Source organism: Manis javanica, chromosome 4, assembly GCF_040802235.1.
Source record: "Manis javanica isolate MJ-LG chromosome 4, MJ_LKY, whole genome shotgun sequence".
In the NCBI taxonomy this organism is placed as follows: domain Eukaryota; kingdom Metazoa; phylum Chordata; class Mammalia; order Pholidota; family Manidae; genus Manis; species Manis javanica.
The window spans coordinates 176,903,854-176,931,245 of NC_133159.1; the positions used below are offsets into that span (position 1 = coordinate 176,903,854).

Genomic DNA, 27,392 nt, shown 5'->3' on the forward strand with positions numbered 1-27,392 from the left:
GGCATGTTGAAAGCCCGGAGAGGCTGAAAGCTAGGCCTTGGGCCAAACAATCATGAATGCAAAGGAATGGTTCTTGAAGGAAATGAAAAGTGCTCCTCCAGTGAATATGTGAATGAAAAGAAAGAGAAACGGCCTTATTGCTGATGTGGAGAAAGTTTTTGTGGTCTGGATAGAAGATCGAACCAGCCACAACCTTCCCATAAGCCAAAGCCTAATCCAGAGCAAGGCCTTAACTTTCTTCAATGCTGGGAGGGCTGGGAGAGGTGAGGAAGCTGCAAAGAAAAGTCAGAAGCTAGCAGAGGTTGGTTCATGAGGTTTAAGGGCAGAAGCCGTCTCCGTAACAGAAAAGTGCAGGTGAAGCAGCAGGTGCTGATGGAGCAGCCGCAGCAAGTTACCCAGAAGATCCAGCTGAGGTAATGAATGATGGCAGCTACGCTCACGGACAGATTTTCAATGTAAACTAAACAGCCTTATGCTGGAAGACGGTGTCATCTAGGACTTTCATAGCTAGAGAGGAGAAGTCAGTGCTGCTTCAAGGCTTCAAAGGACAGGCTGACTCTCTTGTTGGGGCTAATGCAGCTGGTGACTTAAGTTGAAGCCAGGGCTTATTTACCATTCATTGCCCAGGGCCCTTAAGAATTATGCTAAATCTAGTTTCCTGTGCTCTATGTATGGAAAAACAGATGTGATGACACATCTGTTTACAACATAGTTTACTGAATATTTTAAGCCCACTATTGAGACCTGTTCAGAAAAAAATATTATTTTCAAAATATGACTGCTCATTAGCAATGCACCTGGTCACCCAAGAGTTCTGGTGGAGAGAGACTGGGAGTTCTTGTCCTCATGCCTGCCAACACAGCGTCCATTCCGCCCCGGGATCCAGCAGTCATTTTGACTTTCAAGTCTTATTATTTAAGGAGTACATGTGATAAGGCTGTAGCTGCCACACTGATTCCACTGATGGATCTGGGCAGAGTAAATAAAAAACCTGGAAAGGATTCACCATTCTAAGTGCATTAAAAACACTCATGATTCATAAGGAAGGAGTCAAAATATCAACATTGACAGGAGTTCAGAAGAAGCTGATTCCAGCCCTCATGGATGACTTCAAGGGGTTCAAGACTTCAGTGGAGGAAGTCACTGTCGATGTGGTGGAAACAGCCAGAGAACTAGAACTAGAAGTGGAGCCTGAAGATGTGGCTCAATCGCTGCCACCTCATGGCAAAACTTCAATGGGTGAGGAGTCGCTTCTTACGGATGAGCAAAGAAAGTGGTTTTTTGAGATGGAAGCTACTTCTGGTGACAATGCTGTGAAGACTGTTGAAATGACAACAAAGGATTTAGACTATTGCATAAAGCTGGTCGAGAAAGCAGTGACAGGGCTTGAGAGGACAGACTCCAGCACCTGGCTTCTGGAAGTGTGTGATCTGCGTGAGAAAGCAGCTTGTAGTAAGTGCCATACAGGACTTTGGGACCTGGAGGCAGGAACTGTTCCTGCTGCGCTATGGGAACTGAGCAGGTCCGAGACAATACGTGGCATTCGAACCAGACCTGAGAGCAGGGCTTCTCAACCAGCGGTGATTTTGCACTGCCCCCCGCCGGGGACATTTGGCTGAATCTGCAGGCAGTTTTGATTGTCACAACTGGGGGTAGATGCTGCTGGCGTCTAGTGAGTGGGGGCCAGGGATGCTGCTAAGCCTCCTACAGCACAGGACAGCCACCCGCCCCCTCAAAGAGCCACATCCGGCCCCAAACATCCTTCTTTCCCTGACATGATCTCATCTTGGTTTTGCCCAAAGCGCCTCACCTGCTTCCCTTTTACAAACAGTGCTAGACCCGTGCCTCACTCTCACTTTCGGGGGTCCTCAGGAAGGGTGAGGGGGCTGGCCAAAGCCTGCATTCAGAGGCAGCACGTTTTAAACCCCACCAGGCTTCCTTCTCTAACCAGAAGCCTCCTGGGTTCCCTTTCTTCCCACCAGCTGCTACAGGCTCAAGAATGCAGATTGCCTTTAATATTAGTCTGAGCACAACATAATTAGAGGAAATCTGTTGCTGTGAAAAAAGAATTACTCGATGCCCTGTGATGCCAAATACAAATAACTTTCAGATTACCTTCTGTTTTGAAAAATTCAGGCCACTCTCCCTGCCGTGAGCAGAATCAAGAACTGACCTTTTTCACAAGGCTTAAGGTCAGAGCACACCCGCCTCACTAGAATTAAGACATGCCCAGAAACTCTAATTGCTCTGCAGAGTTGGCTACCCTGCCCTACCAAGCTCTACCTGCCCCAAGGAAGACCCTCACCCCCTCCATGGGAGGCGCCTAAAGGGACCACTTTGCCGCTGAGGGTGTGTCCACCCTGTTAGGGTGCCTCCACCCTAACAGCACTGGTGGCCGCTCTGCACCCTGCCCTGTGCCTGCTCTAAATATTCACCAGTACTCAGCGAGGCTGACGATGGACCACTCCGTCCCTCTGCCAACTCCATCTCTGGCACACATGCGGCTTTCACCATAGTGGATGATGCTAAGCAAGGCGATTCGAATGTACAGCCTATTCCCTTGACTAGAAATGTGTCTTCCCCAGGCTCTGCCTTCCGGGAGTGCCGCCTGTCCTCCCGGGCCCCTTGTCCTAGGCTTGATGGGCAAAAATGACCCGGGCAATTGTTAAAAAGACCAACACCAGACTTCACTGTGGAGACTCGCTGAAACAGAATCTCCAGGGAAGATGCTTGGGAAGTTCAAGTGTAACAGGCAGCCCGGTGGTCCTTACAGCACATGAGGTTGGGAAATGCTGCTTCAGGGAGGAGGCTCTTGCCCTTGAGCATGGATCAGAATCCCCTGGAGGGCCTGTTACAACACAGGCTGCTGGCCATCACCCCCAATGCACCCTACACACCCCCGTTTCTGATTCAGAAAATCTGGGCTGCGCCCTGGGATTTGCCTTTCTAACGTACTCCCAGATACGGCTGAAGCTGCCTGTCAGGAGGGCCCCCGGGAGAACCTCTGCCCCAAGACAGGCTTCCTCAGCCTCCACGGGGTGACGGTGTGCCGCAGGGTGTTGGCTTGCATCCCTGGCCTCCACCCACTGGATGCCAGCAATGCTCTCCACTCCTTAGCCCCCAGTGGTGATGACCGAAGATGCCTCCAGACACGGCCAAATGTCCCTGGGGGTGCAAAATCGCCCTGGCTTGAGAACCCCTGGGTTAAAGAACCTTGGCTCAGGCTCAGACACACCCACAACCAGCTGGCAGCATTTGTTCCCTCCCCAGTGGCCTGGGACACTCAGGGTCCTGCTGAGCCTTGCTACTCAGAGTCAACAGACCAGCAGCCCCTGGAGCTTGTTAGAAATGTAGAATCACAGGTCCCACGAGGCAGGGTGTGATCCCATGAGAAGCCCCGTCTTGGCTTCGGAGCAGCGGCTGGCAGGTCGTTGCATGTCCAGCCTGTCTCCATTTGGAAGAGCTGCTTGAAAAAATGCCGGTGGTACTTTAAGATGCCTCATTTTATGTTATGTGCATCTCACCTCAATTTTTAAAAACATTGCTGGGTGTGACCTGGCTATCAGGTCTTTTTAGGCTCCACAAGTGTTTCTGATGCCCAGCCAAGCTGTGTTAGGGGTCTGGCAGCTTTGTAGCATTTCATCCTTTCCATACAAGTGCTGAGTGCTCGTAAGTCCATTTTGCAAGTGAGGAAACTGAGGCTTGGAGATGTTGGAGACAAGGTTATAGAACGGGTAAAATGCACAGCTTGGGTTCGAATCTGGGTCTCGGAGTCTATGGGCCTATGCCCTTGGCCTGCTCACTGGGCAGGCTCCTAAGTGCACTTGTGCACCCTGACGCCATCCTGTGTGTTGGTGGTGTGCACTACAGTGGATGTGGCAGCCACGGCACAGGGAGGGTGGCCGGACTGTGCTTGCACCTTGCATTTGAGGCTGGAAGCACATTTCCTGGTGGCTCCAGGGCTGGAAGCATTGCCGGCTGTGATGCCTGCTCAAGCCACTGTAGTCTCCCCCCACTCCCCACGAGACCTGTGCTTAAAACTTGGAGCCTGGCTGCGGTAGCTGGCCCAGCTCTCATTCCCCGAGTTCCTGGCCCTGTGCTAGTACAGTGTCCAGCTTAACTGGTGACGTGGCATGACCCCGCTCTGACTGTCCCCTCTTCTCTCTCCCACAGTACTCCCCCAGCATGAGGGCCACCTACCTGTCCGTGGCAGATGAGCACCTGAGGCACTATGGGAATGAGTTTCCAGCCTAACACACACCTTCAGGGTTCCAGTCACCTCGATCTGTTTGGTTTTTAATTACTGCAAATACAAGCCCTGTTTCTTTAATAGAAACCGAAGGCCTCTGGAGACTGCGTGCAGGGCCGTGAGATTGGAAGGCAGAGGAGTGGCCGAGATTCAGGGAGAATCAGCCTGGGGTTGGTGCGGTCGTTGCATGCCAAAGGCCCAGGCGGACAGGAGACCCATGACATGGGCCAGCCTCTCCCTCTTCTGGCCTCCTCTCCACACCAGAAATGCCCCCCAGGTGGTTGGCCATCACTAAATGGGAGCCTGATTCAGCTCACCCCTACATTCCACCCTCGCCAGGTGGGAAGTGGCAGTGAGGAGGGGCCGGGTCAGGCGCCACCACCCAGGTGTATGTTCTCCAGGTTCCCATTGCCAGGACTGTGCCTCCTGTTAGCATGGCCAGAAGCCCAGTGACCTCTCTCTCTCAGTCACTCTCTCCTCCTGGCTGCACAGATGGGCAGCATGTCCCTGCAGGTCAAGGTGGAAGGGCTGAGAGGAAGATGCTTTTAAGGGAAGTGATGTCACTGTTCCCCAGCTGGGCACAGAGGGAAGGCGGCAAAGAGCTCTGCAGTAGGTGGCTGGGGGCTGCAGAGCAGGGGGACCACAAGCTCATGCCTTCCACGGTGGGCTTCCACGGTGGGACCCCATGGGAATGTGGGTGACAGCCTGCCATGTTCTGCCTTTCTGCCGCCCTCCGTCGCCTCGCCACTGCAGAATCGATACTGTGAGTTTGTTCACCAAACATAGGAGCAGTCTCAGGTATTAATTAGCAGACACTTTGAAAGCAACGTTAAACTCCTTTTTTTTCCAATGTTTTAAATATTTTGATTATGCAAAGAATTGAAAATCCTAGAACATCCAGGACGTACAATAGATTGGGGCCTTATCCCTTCCACCTGGTTTGCAAACCACTGCTTTAGCAAATTTTGCTAGCACCCAGCCAGTTCTTTAAGATCTAGAGGGAGGGGGGGTTTTTAAACAAAATAAAGATCAGTGAGACATCCTGTCTCAAGCTGCTCTTTGACGGGGATATGGGTTCATCCCACTCAGGGAGGGAGGCCCTTTTAGACAGGAAAGAACTAAGAGAAAACTGAGCCGAGTGCCCTGGTCCAGGGACTGCCCAAGTCAACTGTCCCCTCCCTTTTGTCTTTAGATAAGTTTGTTATAAAAAGTTTTAGCAAAGTGGGACAATTGTGTCTTGACCTGAAGTCAGGCCTCCTCTCCACCTCACTACACCCTGTGCCCACCTGTGCTCCTAGGCCCCCAAACTGTACCTGGCAGGTGAGAAGAGGACTGACCAGGAGGAAATAATGACCTACCATCCTACCCACTGAGGGTCCAGGATGAGGGTATTTGGTGCTTCCAACCTCCTGCCAACTCAGAGTGCACAATACCGATGACCCCACAGCCTTGCACACCAAAGCCAGGGACACGGGGTGGTATGGCTTGGGACAAAGACTCCATTTCCGTTTTGGAAGCACCACCTTCTTGTCAAAACACTGACAGCAGAGTGGCTCTCAGCCCCCAGCCAAGCCTCCAGGACAGAATGGGGCCCACTGGGCAGCCAGGGCTCTCACCTGCATTAACCTGTACATACCATGTACCGCAAACACACCTATGGCCAAGCCGCATACAGAGAGGAACTCCAGCGTCAGGGTATTGCTTCTTAATGTGTTGTTGGTGGCTAGAGAGTTGTTTTTAATGCATGTAAACTAAAGTAGAATCCCTTGGGTTCCTGAAGGAGCCAGGTGGGCACACCTCTGTGCCCTTGCCTGGGGAGAAATAAACCACTTGTACTAAAACGTGCATTCAGTCTGTAACTCCCTCCACTGTGGGAATAGCTGGGGTACTGACCAATCCCTTCCAGATGGGTGAGGGCTTCAAAGCAGATTTCAATGCAAGTATTGAAATATGGGGCTGTTGAATGTCACGGTTCCTCTAGCTACTGCCCTAGTCTTTCTCCAAAGTTCCCCCAAAGATCATTGCCCTTAATGTTGCTAATAATAAATAGCATTTATTGAACACCTGCATGTACCAGGGGCCACCCCAAGTGTTTACATTAATTGTTAATCGAACCTCACAACACAGGTCATTCTTTTTGCAGATAAGCCAGCAAAGGTGCCGAGGGGATAAGGACTCCGAGCGAGTGTCTAACCCAGAACCAAAGCCAGGCACCTCTGCAATGCTAGGGGTTGGGCCAGTGGTCACTCAGCAGGCCACCTCCCCAGCTTTGCAGTGAGTCCCAGCTGCACTTGCTTCCTAAACTCTGCCCCTCCATGGGTGCCTCCCCTGGCAGGCAGGGGCTCCCAAGTCACACTGCATCCTTCATGCATTCTTCGCAGTATCTCATTTGTCTGTGAACCATGGAGCCAGCTGGGATGGCTGGTAGGAAATACTCCAGCTTCAGCCCATGGCCCTAAGCTCCTGTTTACTCTTCTGTGTGGCACCTGTGCTTTTCACAGGTGTTTGACAGCATTTCATGGAACTCCCTGAAGGGAGCAGCATATGCATCCTTTGGGAGCACTTGAGACGAGAGGCAGAGTGCCCCGTGCAGCGCAGCATGCCAGGCTCAGACTGCATCCCTCAGAGCTGAGCGTCAGAACCCGGGCGTCCCTGAAGTGGAAATACTCCCCCACCCCATCCTGCAAGATAGGCTCCCTTCTTGTCTCAGGAGACCAAGAGCGGAAGAGAAACTCTTTTCTAGAACCACTCTTGATTTTTTTTAAGGTAACTGCAGCTCAATACCCAAAGGAGATTTTGCTTTGGAAGCTTTCATTGTCTCCAATCTGCAGTGAGCCCTGAGCTGGGGCAGGCCCTGCAGGAGGGAGGGAGAGGGCCACGGGGGAGGGCACAAGCTCAGGGGGGATTTGGATCACCATGTGTCACCCCCTTTCCTATCTCAGCCTGTACCAATTTCTCACCCAAGGGGAAGGTGTGGGGTGGGCAGGTCCCCCAGCCAGGCATGCCCCTCTTCCACCTACCAGCTTGCCAGCTCTGCCTTACCATCCCCAAACACGTCTCCATACCCAGGAGTCTACTCCCAGAGAGAAAGAGCAATGAACCCCATTAGGCCCCTTGGGAGGCAGACCCTCTGCCAGGAACAGGCATATGTCTTGAGTCAGTCATTCAGGGCCAATGCACCCACGTGGAGTGGCCCACAGACTGGATAAAACCTTCTCCGAACCTGACTCATCTCCAGTTGTCCTAAGCCATACTCTCCTCTGGTTTTCTCCCCTCCAAAGCTTCCAGGTCTCACATTTCGAAGTGGGAGAGCAGGGGGGTACGTGGAGAAGGGTGGAGGGGATATTGCTGCCTCTTCTCTGCTAAATTGCTGATGTAACACTCAAGAACCCTGGTGTGCCACTGACAGAGGTACCCAGATCAGGATAATTTATTTTCCTTTCTTCCCCCTTCTAATCATTTAACTGAAAATGCTTTGATTGCTTCAGTGAAGCCAGCAAACCAGGCTGGGGGCCCAGCCTGACCTACTGCCCTGTACAGACTCTGAATATAGTTTTTACAGTGTTTTTCAATTAAGGTATCATTGATATACACTCCTATGAAGGTTTCACAAGAAAAACAATGTGGTTACTACATTCACCCTTATTGAGTCCCCCCCATACCCCATTGCAGTCACTGTCCATCAGTATAGTAAGACAGTTTTTCCATTTTTAATGTTTTTTTTTAGTGATCAAATATTTGCGACTGAATTTGATGGTAGAGAAAACTAACTCTGAACCTCAATCAAGCCAAATGTTATCCTCCCCAAAGAATTCCATTCTTCTCACTAATAGAGTATTACATTACAAAAAAATTGTAGTCAATTAATACATTATGAATTTTGTTAAAAATGTATAGGAATTGATTTTCTCTCTTGTCACGTAAGTATCTACAAACATCTTTGATTTTACCTCTTAATCCACAGCCTAAAATATTTACTATCTTTTGCAGTAGTTTACAGTTTGCTGGCCCCTGGCCTAGTATATCACCTTCTCTAAATCCTGGGACTACAGAAGGATCTAAGGCACCTGTGATCCTTGACTTCACAGAATTTACAAAGAGGCAAAGAAGGTGTCCTGGTTCATAGATGGCACCCTTTCTCTGTGTTCCTGGGAGTCCTGTGGAGTCTCTTCTATAAGAACATTGATCCCATTCATGAGAGATCCACGTTCATGATCTAATCACCTCTCAAAGGCCACTCCTCCAAATACTATATAACATAGAATTTCCATATGTGAATTTGGGGAGGACATAAACATTCCAGCCATATCAAAGGTATCTTTACAATTTTTCTGTAAATCTAAACTGACAATGAACAATCTGAAAAGGAAATTTAAAAGACAATTCTATTTATAAAAGTATGAAAAACTGCTTGGGAATTAACCAAGGAAATGAAAGACTTGTACAGTGAAAACTGCAAAACATTGGTGAAAGAAATTAAGTCATAAATGGAAAGACATCCCATGTTCATGGATTAGAAGACTTAATGTTGTTAAGATGAAAATACTACCCAAAATGATCGCCAGATTCAACACAATCCCTATTAAAATCCCAAGGACATTTTTTTGCAGAAATAGGAAAAAACATCCTAAAATTGTAGACTCTCAAGGGACCCAAGTAGTCAAACAAATCTTGAAAAAGAGCAAAGTTGCAGAACTCAGATTGCTGATTTCAAAACTTACTAGAAAGCTACAGTAAATGAAAGAGTGATGCTGGTATAGTCAGACATACAGATCAATGGAATAAAACAGACCTAAAAATAAACCTTCACATATAAGATCAAATGGTTTTTGACAAGGGGGCCAAAGCCATTCAGTGGGGAAAGGACAGTCTTTTCATCAGATGGTGCAGGAAAAACTGAATATACACATAAGAAAAAATTAAGTTGGACCCTTACCTAAGAGCATATACAAAAACTAACTCAATGGAAGACCTAGAACTATAAAACTCTTAGAAGAAAACATAGGGTGATAGTTTTACAATGTTGGATTTGGCAGTGACTTCTTAGACATGACCCCAAAGGCACAGACAATGAGAGAAAAAATAGACAAACTGGATGCATGAAAATTTTTAAATTTTGTGCATTAAAAGACGCCATCAACGGAGTAAAAAAAACAACCCACGAAGTGGGATAAAAGATTTGCAAATTATATATCTGACAAGAGATGAATATCAGAAATATAGAGAACTCGACAAGAACAAAAAAATTTTCAAAAAACAAAGGACTTGAATTTATATTTCTCCAGAGGAAATATACAAATGGCCAATAAGCACATACATGAAAATAAGGTCAACATCACTAATCACTGGCAAAATGCAAATCAAAATTATAAGATACCACCTCACACCCATTAGGATGGCTGCTATCAAAAAACCAGAAAATAACAAGTGTTGGCCAGGCTGTGGAGAAATCGGAATCCTTGTGCACTGTGGGAATGTGGAATGGTACAGCTGCTGTGGAAAACAATACTGTAGTTCTCCAAAAACTTAAAAATTAATAAATTATATTGAATAAATAAAATTCCCATATGATCCAGAAATTCCACTTCCCCAAGAGAGTTGAAAGCACAATCTCAAGATATTAGTACAGCCACGTTCATAGAAGCTTTGCTCAGAATAGTCAGATGTGGAAACCACCCTCGTGCCCATCAGTGCATGAGTGGATAAACCAAATGTGGTATATATACAACGGAATGTTGTTCAATTCTAACAAGGAAGAGGGTTGTGACACATGCTACCACATGGGTGAACTTTGAAGATATTAAGCTAAGTGAAGTAAGTCAGTCACAAAAAGACAAACACCGATTCCACTGATATGGGGTACTTAGAGTTATCAAAACCACAGAGGCAGAAAGTAGGACTGTGGTTGTGAGCAGCTGTGGGTGAGAGGTGGAAACGGGGCCTTATTGTTTAATGGGGACAGAGTTTCAGTTTTGCAAGACGAAGAGAGTTCTAGAGACAGATGGTGGTGATAGTTGCACAAGAATATGCACGTGCTTACTACCACCGACCTGCACACTTGAAAATGGTTAAGGTGGTAAACTTTCTGTTATAGGCATTTTACCACAATTTTTAAAAATTGGAAAAGTAATGGAGGGGTGGACAGCAGGGCGAAGGATTATGGACTGGCCTGGGGAATGTCCAGGGGCAGAGGCTGTTCTCAGCAAAGAACTTCAGGTGCTGATTCTGCTGTGATTGGGCAGAGATCTGAGAGACACCACATTTTTTTTAAACTAGATCCTTGTTCATATTCCTAATTATGTGCACTCCTGCTGGCTTCCCAGGGCAGCTGACATGGGCCTGCCAAGGGGTGGTGACTGGCCCGTGAACAGAGCTGCCCAAGGCAGGTACAAGCACGCAGGCCCGAGTGAGCCTGTAATAAATCATTGCAATGATATGAGAAAGGTGTCTGCAGTTTCCCTTTCAATGTTTCCCATTTCTGCATCTTTTCTACCCCTCCCCTCACCTCCTGGGCCAGGGAATAATGTGTGTGCAGAGGGCCTCAGCTTCCCAGAGCTGGGGGTGGGTGGAGGAGGGTGTCTATGATTGCATTCCCAACCCGCCAAGGCTCCCTTGTGGAGCCCATCTGCTGCTTCCTTCTGAACACCGTCTGCGTCTGATTCGCCTCTGGCTACACAAAGCGAGTTCATTGGGGCTTTCAGATGCTCCTGCACCACCCGCCCTCAGTACCTACCCAAGGGAGTCCTTTGCTCGGCTGGTGGGAGGGGGAGCAGAGGGGCTCTTGGTGGCAGCAGTCCCTAGGGGCTTGTTAGTGTGGGTGGGCAAAGTACTGCCTTGCTGGGAATTTTGTTGCACCTGCACAGCTAAAAGTGGGTGGGTAGTGGTGAAGGCACGGTTAGGGAACTTGGGCTCTGGAGTGGGCTGCTTGCTTTCTCCCTGTAATCTCACAGCTCCAAAAACCCACAGGAGGCTGCCAGGTGCCTTGGCCTGCCCCTCAGGACCCCCCAAACTGGTCTCAGCTGACCTCTGCAGATTCCTCTTTCATTCTTCCCTCCAGGGCTGTCAACACCAGCCACTATGATGTGCCAACCCCAAAATACCTTTCTGACAACCACCCCGCTCTTGCTTATGTCATGCCCTCCCCTGAATCTGGAAAGCTCTTCCCACTCCTTTCCCCATTTTTCAAGGTCCAGTTCCAACCTCAAATTCCACTTTTTGGATGACACACCCCTTTTCTACACCAATCCAAATCTCTAGCACCCATCCCAGAACTCAGGTTAGCCTGACTCCCTGCAGCAGGAAGTACAGAGCTGGCCTGTGTTTGGGCACAGACTCTGCCATCAGCATGTGCCTGGGCACTCTGCCACGTCTTCTCACTTGGCCCTCCCAATTATACTGTCACTGTCCCCCCACTCTGCAGACAGGAAGGTTGAGTCTTAGGAAAAGAAAGTAACTCACCCAAAGTTATGGGATTAGGAAATGGGCCAGCCAGGATTCAAACTCAAGTCTTCTAGCCCCCAGTCCCCTTTAGCTTACATTATCCCATTTCATTGCCTTAACCCCAGGAAAAATCTCATTTCATTCATTCATTCACGAAGTGAACATGAATCCATGTTTACAAAGTGCCAATCACGCAACTAAGCCCCTAGCTGGTGGAAACACCTAGCCAGCCCCTACTCTCCGGGAGTTTCCATGCTGGTGCAGACATACTTAAGGTTATAATACAACGTGCAGGGGACATAGCAACAGAGGGGAGACTGGGTGTTATAATTCCCCTTCAGTGGGCAAGGAAATTGAAGGAAGGGCGGGTAAACGACCTGCCAGACCACAAGCAAATGAACAGCGGAGTGGGCCTCACCAACCAGGGCCAGGACCTCGGAGGCGCGGACTACCATGCGCACGCTCACGATCTTGCTCAGGGCATATCTGCAGTCTTGGATAAGCGCCTTGGCAAAAATCTACAGACGTTTACTGCTGCAGCTGTTTGACTAGCGCTTCCTACGCTGCGGGACGGGAGGTCACGTGCTCCGCGCGCCCTCCACGCCGCCAGGCGACCCGGGCCGGGCCAGGGTTGCTAGGCAACAGGTAAACTGCGCGCCGCGGAGCCGTTTGAGAAGCCCCGAAGCGGGCACCGGCGCAGGAGGACCGGACCGAAGGTAAGGCGGGTGCCGGAAGGACGTGAGGCTGAAGAGAATGGAGGGAGGAGGGGAGAGCCCCTGAGGGTAGCCACCGAGAGCGCAAAACCTCCTCGAGGGGCGTCCTCTGGAGTAGCGCTGCCGGCCGGCGGATGCCAGGACCAGCGCTCTGAGGGTCCCCCGCCCCGTTAGCCCGCCCTGCCCTCAGTACGCCCGGAGTCCCGGGACCTGCAGGTTCTAAACGCTTTGCCTCCTGCACTGCCCGCTCCCAGCCAGCCGGGTACTGACACCACCCTCTCCTGGAGGCGGCGGGAGGCCTAAAGGAACTGCCCCTGAATGGGTGGGAAGAACAGCCTGGCTGGGGTGGCCTGAGGTTGGGCCTCTGAAGAGGAGAGCTTTCTGATAAGAACGGAGGGATGGAAGTTCGTGGTGACTGATCACCTATTAGGAGGCAGTTCCTCTGAATGCATCATTCGGTGCATCCCTCAGCCCACAGAGTGTCAAGCTGCAGGCCACCGGGTCGGCTTGTCCTTCCCACAAGCTCAAAGCTTATCACCTTCTCTGGAACCGCAAAATTGCCTCCTCCCAGTTTTCAGACTCTGTTTTCCCCTCTCAGATCATCACCTGGCTGTGCTGTTTTACAAACCAGAAGAGGAAGAGGAGAGAGAGAGAGCGTTCTAGGCACAGTGCCCTGGGGGGAGGGTCACAATTCACCCCCTCGGCAGGTGTCAAAGGGAGGAGAACTGGGCTCCTCCTCTGCGCCAGGCACTGGGATGGGGCTGAGTAAAAAGACCCCAGTCTTTTCTCAAGGAGACAGCTTTGTATTGGGGAGAGCAGGTGAACACTGACCAGAGTCACCCTGCAGTTCTGGCGACCCCCTCCTACCTCTCCCTGTCCTCACCCTCTGCCTGCCTGGAGCTCACCCAAGTTGACCGCAGAGTGCGTCCACAGCTGTGCCTCCCCGGGAAGGCTGGTGGCGGGGATCCCAGGGAAACAAGCCTCTTGCAGGCAAGTGAGTCCCTTAGTGTTAGCGGGTGAGTTAGTTCTCCTCAGTGCTTGTCCCACCGCAACAAAGAGTTGAAGGGCAGAGATGCAACAGTGAAATGGGGCACAAGTTTTCTTTTAATGCCCTCTAAGGGAGGAACAGGGCCGGAGTCAAGGTGGACAAATGCAGGTTTACTTGAATAAAGCAGAGAGGAAGGGGAAGCTCATTGACAGGAACTTGCAAGCTCAGATCAGAGCTCTCAGAGGCGCTTACTTACCTGAAATAGGGCAAGAGTGAAAACTTGTGCTTAAAGTCTGGAAAACAGAATGAAATAGCAAAGTGACAGAGACACCACTGGAAGAGCAGAAACAATACATAATAAGTTGAGCAATAAGAAATCTCTTAAAAATATGCACTCTTAGGAGAGTACACGCAACCTCAGAGAGAAGGCACGCTTAAGGGGCTTAGGATTTTGTCTTAAGGCTTTGAAGAATGGGATAAAGGGTTGGTGGGTGGGTCACAGGCTTGTCATGTGGTCTTATGATGTCTATCTCCAGTGAAAGACCATGTGTCACTACCTATAGTCCTCTAGATAATTCTGTAGGGTGAACTTCCTGTTCTCCAAGAGAGTGGCTGCTCCCAAGCACTGGGAACATAATAGTTGACTGCTTGCCCTGCCTTAAGATAGGTTGTTGGCAGATTACCAAAGAATAGTCCAGGAGTCTAACTGCCCAATTCTCTTTTAAAATGGAATCTTAGCCTTAAGATAAGTACTTATTCTTATTATGCTATTCATATTTCGGCATTTTTTAGGAAAATTAATCATGATGCTTGTCCCGTGTCTCTGCCCTAATCTCACCTGCCTTAACTAGCGCGAGTCTCCAGGTCAGCCCAGATTCAGAGCATGTGGAATGAACTCACATTGCAAAGGGCGTCATGTCTGTGAGTCCTTTCTGGCTCCCTGGCTTTATCTGATCAACTCCCTGAGTTCTTGGTGGGCCCCACCCTCTTTTCTTCCCACTCACATCTTTCTGTGTAACATTAGGACCCCAAAGTTTACAAGGTGCACCCAGACATAAGGAGTAAGGAAGGTCTCCTTGCATGCCTCTGCCCTGCTAGGTGTCCCACAGAGGCCATCAGAGCCTGGCACAGAGATTGGGGGCTGCCCCAGGGACCACAGGAGGAGGAAAATGTTCTTGTCTTTCTGCTGCCGTGGAGCCTGGTGCCACCTTCCACTGCCTCCCTACTAAGCTGCAACACTGAACTCATTCCCAGAGCTCCCTCAGCCCCACCCCTGGCTTGGAAAACGAACTTGCTCTTAAGCTGGGAAGTTCTTTCCAGGAATCACTTCGCTCATTAGCATTGCACAAGAACAGTTTTGCTTTTGTAATTGGTGAAGGTTCCCATCTGACTGCCCCCGAGACGGTTGCATTTTTGATGTTCGGACTGGCACGTCTCCAGCACTATTGTGTTTGAGACTCACTGCAGAATACTGACTGCCTCTGGGTCTCTAGGTTCCCACAAGCAGCTGATCTCCTCCCCAAAACTCCCAGAGGGCAGCGACACCGCTCCTGCCTCCCTCTGCAGCCCTCTTTGCAGACAGTACTGTTGGGGAAGCACCCCACACACCCCCATGGCACTTCTCTCTCCAGGGCAGGAGGACCTCCTGAGACACCCTATTCTGACCTTGTGAGGTCTTCACACCCTGCCAGCTTGTGAGAAAGAGCCTGCTCTGGGTCCTTGAATGAGCTGTCTTCCTGTCACCAAATGTCCCCTCTGTCTGCCTCCAGGCAGAAAACAATGCCTCTGTTCTCACTGCTGGCGTGGCCTTGGGAAGCACCACAAAGGAAAGCAAAGCCGTTATAAATATGATCTGGGCCAAAGGGGCTACTTTTGTCTTCCTGGAGTTCTCTCGTGCTCTCAAGCCTCCTCGTGTCCCCTAAGAGCAGGCTGTCTCAGAGCGATTGTCTTTTCACGAGGGAGAGACAGGCACCCAGGTGCAGCCCCATTGTACTTCCACAATGTGCTGGCAGAGGGGGGAGTTTAATTCAATGTGATTCTTTTCCACAAGACCCTGACCTTGTCCATATAGAATAAACACATTAGAGCGACCTGCTGCAGTTTGGGCTCATGTGACCACCATCTGCCCCGCCAAGCCATTGCTTCTACCCTTCCTGGGTAGAAGAGAGTTTGTAAACCACAAGAAAGCAGAAAATACACTTCTCTTTTCAGAATATACTGCTTTCTACCAGTCTGATTCAGGTCAAGTTGCCCTGGGGCTGGGAGTGGGATGGGGTGGTTTGTGGATGCAAACCCTCCCACCCCCATCCTGCCCCAGCTGCTCCAGGGCCCGATGCCACCCCAGACACACGCTTCCAGGCTGTCTCGCAGCTCTCGGCCCTACATCTCAGTGGTCAGCAGACAGGACCTATGGGTCTGGTTCCCTGCAGCCCAGGAGGTGAGGGGCAGGTATATTAGACACATGCCTGGTCATAATATTCATCTGGGGTGGTTGTGGAAAGCACAAATTGCTAGGCCCCCTCTAAGACATGCAGACCAGCATTTGCAGGAGGGGCCTGGTATCTCTGTATTTTGAATGAATGTCTCAGGTTTGAAAAATTCTGGCCAAGTGATTAAGAACCCTCACATTAAATTGGTGATTCTCAACCTTGGCTGCATGCTGGAATTATCTGGGGAATTTTTAAAAATACTGCAGAGAGATTATAACCTAGGGAGTCTGCAGTTCAACCTGAGCATTGTGACTTTATAAAGCCCCCCAACTGCTTCTAAATGAGTAGCCAACACAAGACTCACCATTTAGAGCCAGACGTGCTGGGTCCTGGCCCTGCTGTGGACTTTTCACGAGGTATCTAATCTCTCTGGGCTTCAGTTTCTTCATATGTAGGATGAGAATTGCGCTATTTTGCGGGTTGTGGTGGGCAGGCAGTGTAGGTTTCTGTAACTGCTCTTCCCAGTGCCCAGAACCCCAGGACCCAGTAGGTTTTCAAATATTCTGAATGCAAGTCCTTTCTCAGACACAGGAATTGCAAATATTTTCTCCAAGTCTGCAGCTTGCCTTTTCATTTTCTTAATGTTGTCTTTGGAAGTGCAAAGTTTTTCATTCTTCACAAAGTCCAATTTGTCATTGTTCTTTTCTTTTATGGACCATGCTTTTGATGCCATATCTAAGAAGTCTTGGCCTAATCAGGGTCATGAAGATTCCCTTTCTATGTCCTTGCCCCTAAGTTTTGTAGTTTTAGCTCTTAACATTTGTGCCTACAACCCATTTTGCGAGAATTTCTATGTATGGTGTGAGGGAGGGGTCTGCAGTCATTCTTTCGCACTTGAATGTCCAGTTTCCCAGCACCATTTGTGGGAAAGACCATCTTTCTCCAGTGTGCAGCCTTAGTGCCTCTATCAAAAATCAGCTGACCATAAATATAAAGGTTTATTTCTGAACTCTCAGTTCTGTTCCACTGATATCCATCTTTATGCCAGCACCCCACTATCTTGATTTTTCATAATTTTGATGTTTGCTGAATAAGCAAGTGAAATAATGGAAACTATAATCTGAACAAATGTAAAGCATGCAATCTGGCATTCATACAATCCGTTAATTCCTAGAAAAGTCCATGTAATTAGATTTTAAAAAAATAGAATCATTTGGAGTGCCCCAGAGGGCATTCTTGGGCAAAAACTCCAATACAAAGTTGCTTGGTAAAGTGAATTACTCCTCTAGCATTTCTGTTGCACTTTTTTCATATATTTCTAAGTTTTGACATCTGCCTGTGGGTTTGACCTAAAACAGGGGACATATCATCCAAGCATTTTCCCTTTTCATTCAAAGATAGCAACACCTGTTCACAGGTAAGAACCTAAACTCTTGGGCATGGAAAGACCTTCAGGTAGGTCCTCCCACGGCAAGGCTTTTGCCCAGTTATCTTCTCCAGCCCCCTCTTCCCAGCCACTCATCCTACAGCCTTTTCCCTGGGGCTCTGTGCAGCCCCAGGAGCCCCACAGACCCGCAGTGTAAGCCTTGGGAACTTGCCATCAAAGGCATACTTTCTGAGGGTTAGGAGTGGCCAGCGAACGGATGGCTCTGCTAAACTCCATAGTATATTATAGACAGACCCCAGCAGATGGCCAGCCATTTACGTTACTGAGGAGCACCCCACAGAGTCTAATGATGTGACAAGGGTCAAAGTGGTCAAGGTCCCTTTGGGGTGAGTTGAAGAGCAATTTTGGGGAACCGACCACTGCGCTTCTTAGACCCTCAGTTAGCATCAGTGAGAAAACGCTTCCTGGCTTTGCATTTGAACACTGGAGTGCTTGCATTTCACCTTCTCAGCATCCTGGCTGACAAGTCAGGTGTCGGAATGACGGAGTGGTCCTGTCAAGGTCAAGCAGCTGGCTGGTGGCAGGGCCAGGACTTGAGGTCAGCGCCCAGCCCAGCCTGCTTTCCAGTCCCTCACCTTCATGACCAGCAACACAGGCAGAGGGCTTCCCAAAGGCCTTACTATTCTGTCTACGGAGGAAGTGGTCTGGCTTTCTCCCTTCTCAGGTGGGCTCCCAGCCCCATCCTGGGGTGATGTGGAGGCAGGATGTTCCAGAGGGACCCCCAGAGAGTGAGGGAGGGTAGATTCTAGTAACCGAGCACTCTGGGAATGGGTAAGCCTTTTGGACAGTCAGGTGGTTGGGTGGGAGATTTTCTGAAGAGGCCTGGGGCTCTCAAGTCCATGTACTGTCTGATCAGGGCCAGTATGAGGCAGGGAATTTAGTCCAACACAACGTCCCCCAGTATTTCCTCCTGCCTCCCAATAAACACATTAGCTCAGTAAAAACGGTACCACTTGGTGACAAAGAGCTCCGGAGTCCAGTAGGGCAGCTGTGCCACTCTGCTCTGCGACCCTGGGCAGGGCACTCAGGGTTTCTCTGAGTATTGGATTCCTGCAAAGTAAAATGGCATTTTACCATCCACTTCAGAGGGCAGTTGCAAGAACTGAACAAGGTAGTGCTCAATAAATGCCTTTTTAAAATACAGATGCAACTTCTGGTCAGATCCCCTAGGGCCCCTCCCTCCAGACTAGGAAGCTGGAGCCCCAGTGAGGACCGTGGGGACCCTCACTGCATACCCCCCCTGTGCCCCTACAGCGGCTGGTACCATGGAGATTGTGTACGTGTATGTCAAGAAGCGAAGCGAGTTTGGGAAGCAATGCAACTTCTCAGACCGCCAGGCAGAGCTGAACATTGACATCCCAGCTAACCCCGAGCTGGCCAAGCAGTTTGTGGAGAGAAACCCTGTGGATGTGGGCATCCAGTGCTCCACCAGCATGTCAGAACATGAGGTGGGTCCCTGCCCCAGGGCCTGGGCCAGTGTGATGTGGTCTGGGAGGGGGGCCAAGCAGGGCGGATAGGCGGGACTGGATGACTCCATCCACCCGGGAGCTGGTTAGAATGAACCAGTGCAGAAGCCCAAAGTGCGAGGCAGACCTGCCCCAGTGCCCGCCACAGACCCGAGGTCAGGAAAAGACCCAGGACCAGGCCATGCCCTGGGCCAGGTGGATTTAAATCAAGATGCTGTCTCCCTTGAGCTCGGGTCTTACCTCTAAGGCTCTTACTACAGTCCCTTAAGGCATTTGTACAGTTGGAAGAGGTATTCTGAGGGAGCAGACATTCGTGTCTACAGGCACCGGCCCAGCTTGTGGGAAGGAAAGGGTGCCATAGAAAGTTCTATCAGAGGGACCTCCGGGATGCACTAACTGAGGATCCTGCTGCTGTTTAGACTCCCAGAGAGCTGCCTGTCTACCTGAGCCAAGTGATCAGCTCCTGAATATGTCAGGTACGGCTGAGAGAAAATAAGATCAAAGGAGATACTAATTACATCATGTCCCAAATCAACTGAGTGAAAATCACACTCGGTTTGGCCCAAATCCCTTGTGGCTGGTTCCAATAACTCACAGTTCAAACAGAGTTTCTTGTGTTCCCAGAGCTAATTGCCACCGGCATCAGGTGCAAAGTGGCTAGCTCCACAGGGGACACTTTCATGGCTACCCGTGACCAGCTGAGTACCAGAAAGCTCCTTGGAGATATTGTGGCTGTGGCCAAGGGCACGTCACTGGTCCGTCCCTAGGTGCTCAGAGCCCAGGGGCTGGAAGACGGAGCCCCTGGTTTGCAGAAGCAGCCAAGTGTTCATGTGAGGGGCAGGCGTGTTCCCACCGTGGCTTTCTGTATAGGTCAACACGGAGCGGCTTGAGCTGGAGACCCGGGGGATTAACCACGTCGAGGGGGGCTGGCCAAAGGATGTGAACCCCCTGGAGCTGGAGCAGACCATCCGCTTCCGGAAGAAGGTGGAGAAGGATGAGAAGTACATCAACGCAGTCACGCAGCTAGGCTCGGTAAGGCGCCCTTCGGCTCTGGCTGCTCCGGCCTCAGCCGTCGCTCCAGTTCCCCAGCTGCACATCAGGCCCTGAACGGGCCCGGCCCTGTGTCTACCTCCTGTGGCTCCTCGGGGCAGGAGCACTGGATTCCTGAAGGACCCTTCGGTCTGGGATCAGGCGGACAGGCCCACTGCAGCAGCCCGAAGGGGAAGGCGGGGAAGTACGAGAGCAGAACAGGCTTTAGGAGGAGTTCGGGAAGTGCTCCCCTGAGGCAGAGAGAACCTCAGAGAACCCCACCTAGCAGCAGCTACCTGTCAGTAGGGGTCATTCATTCATTCAGCACATTTAGATCAAGCTCCTGGTCTCTGCCAGGCACAGCAGAGATTGCAAAAGTGAAATTCACATACATCCTACCCCAAAGAGTTTATAACGCACCAGAGGTCAAGGACAAATACACAGATACCACCATATAATGCAGGAAGAAATGCTGTAAGATGGGATGCCTTACCAGTTCTCCCCGTAAGGAGGGAGAGTTGATTTCCTGCTGAAGGGATCAGAGAAGGCTTCCTGGGAGAGGTGGTGCTTGAGCTCGGGATTTTCCTTGCTGGACATTTGGAGGCATGCGGAGGGCCTTCTGGGTGGAGGATACAAGAGATAGGTCCTGTCTGTGGAGTCATTACTAATTCTGTTCAGCTATTTCTTCACCTTTTTAAAATTCTTGTCCCCCCAATGAGCCTTTCTAGACATTTTTTCCCTAATTGCCTCTTCCTATGAAATTTTAGTATCATGTACACTATATGTTATTTATGTACTGTATGTATTTCTATGCTTTGTACATAAAAAGTAATATTATTTTACCTCCAAGAACCAAATTTCACCCCCTTGGGGGCAATGTTCCCCCACTGGAAATGTATGGGCTGGAAGGATGGGGAAAAAATACTGAATGTTTCCTTTTTTTCTAAATTTAAAATACGGTTCATGTGCAATATTATATTGCTTTCAGGTGTACAACATAGTAAATTGACAACTATATGCACTATAAGATGTTCACCACAGTAAATGTAGTTACCATCTGTCAACATACAGAGATACTTCAATATTATTGACTGTATTCCCTATGCTGTACTTTTATCCCTGTGACTAATTTATTTTATAATTGGGATCTTGTACCTCTATCCCCTCCACCTGTTCCCCCACTGTAGATACTTTTTGTCCCTCCCAGACAAAAGGCCCTCCCTTTACTGCTAAGAGCCCCTGGCGTGTCCTCCTCAGATCATGGAGCACTGCATCAAGCAGAATAATGCCATTGACATCTACCAGAGGTATTTTGATGATGAAGACGCAGTGGAAGTGATGGAAGAGGCCCCTTCAGCTAAAACCATCAAAGTTTTCAGGTACCTCTATAGCTAGGCAGTGTCTGGCCATTCCCTGTCATCCCTGTGGGAAGATGCTTTCGAAGGTGACTCCTTGCCAGTTTACTCTATGCCAGAGGTGCAATGCCCTCTGTGCTCTGAGCTTGATAAGGGGCAGAACAACCAAGTGGCTGCTACCTTGGGAGCGAGTCTGGTTGATGGAAAAGGGAGGACTGACTCCAGGGAAAGACTAAGTGAATTTGCAAAGCTGTGTGCAAGGAGGTTGATCCGTGCAGTGTAAAATAAGTACAAAGAACCAGACATCAGTGATCCAGGAACACTGTGGGCAACCAGGGCCCTCGACCCCCGCTCAGAGCAGTATAGCTTGTAACAATGTCCTAGGGCAGCATTTGACAACAGCAATTTCCCCCCCAAAAAAACAGGTGCGTGAAATCACTGTGGGGCAGTGGGGTGGTGGGGGGGTGGGGGGGTGGATAGTCACGCAGCAGGGTGTGTGCTAGCCAGGGACTGGAAGCAAGCTAAATCCATCTGTGGAGGATGGTTCTAGCAGTTCTGCTATGCTCACACAGTGGCATACACACAGCTGTCAAAATGAAGGAGGTAAATCCCTGTGTGCTGATAGGGAGTGTCTCCAAGGTTTACTGTGTGAAGCCAAAGCTAAACAAACAAGGTGCAGAACAGTGCATCAAGAGCCCTACGTTTTTAAGATATACCTATGTGTATATGGGTATATGCATATATGCATGTGGATACATGTATGTGTGTATGTATGTATATATGGGCGTGTAAGTGTATGTGCTTATATATGCAGAGAATGCCTGAGATTTCAAAAGTGAATAGCTGAAATGCCAACTTTGGAGGGTTCATTTTGCTACCATGACCCCCTGAGGGTCCTGAGAAGTGTTTGACCCAGTTCTAGCATGACCAGGAAGGACCCTTTTCCAGTCCAGGGCTGAGTGATGGAATGCGATGGACTCCAGCAGAGAGCATGCAGGCGAGGAGCCAGGACGGGCTGGGGGCTGCCTTCCCTGCTGCAGCCCTGGCGTCTGACCTTACATAGGAATATGCAAGCACGATGATGCATTAGAAATCATCCTATTCAAACTCTACGTTTGACAGATGAAGAAAATGACTCCAGGGAGGGGACAAGCTAAGGGCACACAGGGTGGGTGACCCAACCAACGATGGGACTCTGGTCTCCTGGACCCCAGCTGGCACTCTTTCCACTGTAATATTCTCCAGGGAGGAGTGAAGCAGCGGTGAGACTGCATCGTGGTGAGAAAATCATTTCATTCCCCTCTTTCATTCATTCTGACGACTTCAAGGAGAGTCTCAAGTTGGGCCATTAAATCTTTAATACTTTTCCAACTTGGGCTCATTCTCTCTCCTCCCTTTTTTAAATCAAGAGTTTATTTTTTAGAGCAGTTTTAAGTCCACAGAAAAATTGACCAGAAAATACAGTTCCTACATTGCTCCCTCCTGTACTAACCACACAGCCTCCCCAACTATTAACATCCCACTCCAGGGGTACACTTGTAATCAATGAACCATCACTGACACGTCACTGTCCCCCTGCCTTTCAGCTGGGTGGCTTATAAACAACAAGAACTTATTTCTCCCAGTTCTGGGGGCTGGAAGTCCCAGACCAAGGTGCCAGCATGATCAGGTTCTGTGTCTGGCGAAGGACGCACGTCTTGACTCATAGATGGTTGTCTTTTCTCTGTGAACTCACATGGTGGAAGGGGTAAGGGATCTTTGGAGCCCCATTGATAAGGGCACTGATCCTCTTTATGAAGTTCCCACCCTCATGATCTAACCACGTCCCCAAAGCCCCGCCTCCTAATACTATCACAGTGCAGCAGGTTGTGACACAGGAATTTCAGCCTATAGCACACCCAGAGTCCATAGTTTACATTACACAAAGTTCAGCCTTTGTGTTGTACATTCCATGGGTGTTGACAAATGTATCATACAGAATTGTTCCACTGCCTGAAAACCCTGTGTTCCACTTATTTATCCCTCCCTCTGCCCAGACCCTTGGCAACAACGGATCTTGTTTTGCCATTCCCAGAACGTCATACAATTGGAACCATAGGGTGTGCAACCTTTTCAGATTGGCTTCTTTCACTTAGTAATATTCACTTCCGTTTCCTCTATGTCTTTTCATGGCTTGATAACTCATTTCTTTTTAATGCCGAACAATATTCCTTCTCTGGATGAACCACAGTTTACTTATTCATTCACCTACTGAACGATCTTTTGGTCGGTTCCAAGTCTTGGCAATTATGACTGAGGCAGCTATAAACATTCATGTGCAGTGTTTGTGTGGACAGAAGTTTTCAACTCATTTGGGTAAATACCAAGGAGTGTGATTGCTGGATTCCCCGCCCTCCCTTTTATCTTAATATTAATGGGAAATCAAGCATCGAGTTCAAAATTTCCAGCAAGTGAAAATAGCTGACTGGAATTTAATGTTTTGTTTCTTGTTTTAATTTTTATTATTACCTTGTACTTATGGCTGGCTGGTGAGATCAGTTTTCCAATTAAGGGAGTCCTGTAACTTTGTTTTTAAAACCAATTTCTCTGAGTAAATGCAGTTGCTTAAATATGCCTGGATTTTATAAAGCAATAAGTTAGTTCATAAATTTGGGGAGCCTTGCCCTCCAGTCTTTTGCCATCCTGCTCTTCTGTAAAGGGATCCCCAGGAAATCAAGCGGCCAGCCACACACCTCTCCTGGCACCCCGATGGCAACAGAAAGTTGGCAGTGGCATATTCTTGCTTGAATTTTCAACGGGCGCCTGAGGGCATGAGCCACGAGTCATACATCTGGGACTTGGGTGAGAACAGAGGGGTCCCGGGGCCAGGGAAGGCTGAGGGAGCAGAGCAGAGACCAGCGATAGCACAGGAGGGGAAGGCAGAAGCAGCGGGCCTGGGACCCCCACAGGGAGGGCAAGGGGTTCAAAGGAAGACACTCACCCTTTCCTTGTCTGGGCTCAGATACAGCCTCGCAGAGCCAGATCAGAGGCAGGGAGCTCCCTTCACTTCCAGATCCTTAATCGGTTCACTCAAGACCAGACCCCATGGAATCCCAATTCAGATAGAGACCCCAGCAGACTGTGCAGGGGCCCAGCGGGGAGGTGAAGGGGAATCACCTTTGTCCCACCTTTCCTGGGACTTGTCCTTAATTCATGGCCAGTGGGGGCAGTATTTCCACAGGGGAGCACAGGCCCTTGTTGACAGAAGTGCTCACTCTAAAGGCAAGAGCCTAGCAGGGAGCAGGCAATGGTGGGCTACATGCTCTCAGACATCCCTTTGCTGTTGCAATATGAAAATAACTGTTAGCTGTTATTAGCAGGTATAGGTGCTTATTAATAGCCATTAGTAGCTCAGAAGTAAGCACATTACACTCTTGAACAGCTCAATGAGTTCTTAGGGCGTCCTTGAGGGATGGAAGCCATCATTATCCCCAGGATACAGACAAGGAAACTGGTTTGGGGAAGTCAGAGGAGAGCTGGCTTTATGTAAAAAACCTAGGATCAAAACCTTGTTTCTTATGGAATCTGGAAGTGGACTAGAAATACAAGCACACACACACAGACACACACAGAGGAACCTGATCACCAAAAATTAAACCATTAGAAGAGCTCCTAAGGGCCAACAGTACTAGATTCTGGCCACCAGGGACCAGAGGTTGCAGACTGGAGAAAGACAGGAGGGGCTTCCAGGATCCCCACTGCCATGCCCCACCTATAGAATGGGCTGAACTGTTTGACCCTGTCCTTTTCTTTCCAGGCCTGATGGGGTAATTTCTTTTCCTGCTTTATAGAAAATCCCAACAAGCCTGAAATTGTCCTGAAGCCATCTTCTCCTCTTGTCACCTTGGAGTACAACCCCAAAGATTCCCATGTGCTCCTGGGAGGCTGCTACAATGGGCAGATCGGTAAGGAGGGACCCCAGGCACTTAACCAGGAGCCAACCCAAGTCACCCCAGCTCTGAGGAAGCCCGGCCCCTACTGCTGTCCAACCCAAGTCACCCCAGCTCTGAGGAAGCCCGGCCCCTACTGCTGTCCAACCCAAGTCACCCCAGCTCTGAGGAAGCCCGGCCCCTACTGCTGTCCAACCTAAGTCACCCCAGCTCTGAGGAAGCCCGGCCCCTACTGCTGTCCAACCCAAGTCACCCCAGCTCTGAGGAAGCCCAGCCTCTACTACTGTCCAGCCAGGGCCCACATGCCAGCCCAGGCTTGCTGTGGAGGATGAAGTGGGGTGGGGACTCTCCATAGCTGACCAGCTCTAGACATCCACGTGAGTCATGTTTTGCTGGTACCTCAGCAGTGTCTCCAGTTCCAGTAGTTCAAGTCTAAAATTAGTTCAGTGTAAAAAGTTAAGAAAATTATAGTCAAGTGAAGTCAACGAACATTTACTGAGTACCTACCCTGAGGTAGGCTAGGGCAGCTAGAGGCAAAGGGATAGGGAGACCACCAAGAACCTCCATCCTGGGAGAGGCAGTCAGGGGAAACTGCTGTAGCTGCACCCCATACATTTTGGTATGTTGTATTTTCATGTTCATTTCATTTCAAAGCATTTTCTAATTTCCCTTTGATTTCTTCTTTGACTCATTGGTCATGTAGGTGTTGTTTAATTTCCATACATTTGAATTTTTCAGTTTTCCTTTGATGACTTATTTCTAGTTTTATTCCATTTTAGTCCAAAAAGAAAGCTTGCATGATTTTCATCTCTTAAAATCTATTGAGATATTTTTTATGGCCTAACATATGGTCTATCCTGGAGAATTTTCCATTTGCACTTGAGAAGAATGTATTCTGCCTGTCAGATGATATGTTCTATAGATGTTATGAAGACTGGTTGGTTTGTAGTGTTGTTCAAGCCTATTTCCTTGTTGGTCTTCTGCTTAGTAGTTTTATTCATTATAGAAAATGGGGTATTGAAGTTTGTAACTATTATCATTGAATTGTTTCTTCCTTTAATTCTGTCAGGTTTTGCTTCATGTACATTAATTAGGTCTCTGTTGTTTGGTGGGTGCTATCTTAATCAGAACACAACAGATTCTGATGTATATTTTCTTAATACAATAGAATACCATAGACTGGCAGCTTAAGCCATAAACATTTACATCTCACAGTTTTGAAGTCTGGAAAGTCCAAGATCAAGTCTAGTTTTATTCCATTTTAGTCCAAAAAGAAAGCTTGCATGATTTTCATCTCTTAAAATCTATTGAGATATTTTTTATGGCCTAACATATGGTCTATCCTGGAGAATTTTCCATTTGCACCAGCAGATCTGATGCCTAAAGAAGGCCCACTTCCTGGTTTGTAGTCAGCCACCTTCTTGTTTGTATCCTCCCATGGCAGAGAACAGAGAAAGGACATAAGCTCTGTGGCATCTCTTTTTACAAGGGCACTAATCCCATTCATGAGAGCTCTGCCCTCATGACCTAATTACCTCCCAAAGACCCCACCTCCTAATACCACCAAATTGGGAGTTAGGATTTCAACATATGAATTTGGAGAGGACACAAATACCCCACCCTTAGCAGGGGCATATACATGTCTATAATTGTTATTGCTTCCTAATGAATTGACACTTTTATCAGTATATAATATCCTTCTTTGTCTTTAGTAACAATTTTTGTCTCAAAGTCTGTCATCTCTGATACAGACACTCTAGCTCTCTTTATTATTTGCATGACATATCTTTTCCCATCTTGCTTTCAACCTATTTGTGTCTGAACCTATAGTGTATCTCCTGTAGATAGTGTACAGTTAGCACACAGTTGGAATATGGGTTTTTTTAATCTCTTCTACAAATCTCTGCTTCTGATTAGAGTTTACATATAACATTCACATGTAACATAATCACTGATAAAGTAGCATTTACACCTTCCATTTTTCTATTTTTTCTGTGTCCCATATCTTTTTTTGTTTCTCTGTTCCTCTATAACTATGTACTTTTGTGCTAGATATTTTCCATTTCATTTCAATTCCCTTGTCTTTCTTTAACTATGTATTTTGGAGTAATTTTTAAGTGATTGCTCTGGGGGCTAAAATTAGCATCTTAATTTATAACATTCTGGTTTGGATGAATCCAGCTTAATTTCAACAGTGTACAAAATCTTTGCTGCTGTATAGCTCCCCTCCTTCCCTCTGTTCTGCTGTTATTGTCATATATATTGCATCTTTAGACAACATGGACATCATCACATATTTATAATGATGTCTTTATGCAGTTGTCTTTTAAATAAGATAAGAGAAAAA

General features: G+C 48.6%; 2 protein-coding genes across 6 annotated transcripts in view; both read left to right on the top strand.

Annotated features, from left to right (window-relative positions):
• TTYH2 (tweety family member 2) overlaps positions 1-6,090 on the top strand; it is a 36,154-nt gene extending 30,064 nt beyond the window's left edge. For both annotated transcript variants that reach the window (XM_017644004.3, XM_017643998.3), the window contains one exon: positions 4,174-6,090. In XM_017644004.3, the coding sequence (XP_017499493.2) occupies positions 4,174-4,189 (16 nt within the window). In that variant the 3' untranslated portion in view covers positions 4,190-6,090. The remainder of the gene's footprint in view (positions 1-4,173) is intronic.
• A 5,971-nt stretch (positions 6,091-12,061) lies between these two features.
• Positions 12,062-27,392, top strand: part of DNAI2 (dynein axonemal intermediate chain 2) — a 28,886-nt gene continuing 13,555 nt past the window's right edge. The window contains exons 1-7 of one of the 4 annotated variants that reach the window (XM_073235874.1): positions 12,064-12,405; positions 13,001-13,109; positions 18,521-18,714; positions 19,603-19,764; positions 21,019-21,140; positions 23,815-23,957; positions 24,947-25,060. In XM_073235874.1, coding sequence (XP_073091975.1) covers positions 18,532-18,714; positions 19,603-19,764; positions 21,019-21,140; positions 23,815-23,957; positions 24,947-25,060 — 724 coding nt within the window. In that variant the 5' untranslated portion in view covers positions 12,064-12,405; positions 13,001-13,109; positions 18,521-18,531. Of the gene's footprint in view, positions 12,406-13,000; positions 13,110-18,520; positions 18,715-19,602; positions 19,765-20,968; positions 21,141-23,814; positions 23,958-24,946; positions 25,061-27,392 lie in introns of those variants that run through there. The other 3 variants (XM_073235875.1, XM_017643976.3, XM_017643991.3) reach the window with 3 other exon arrangements.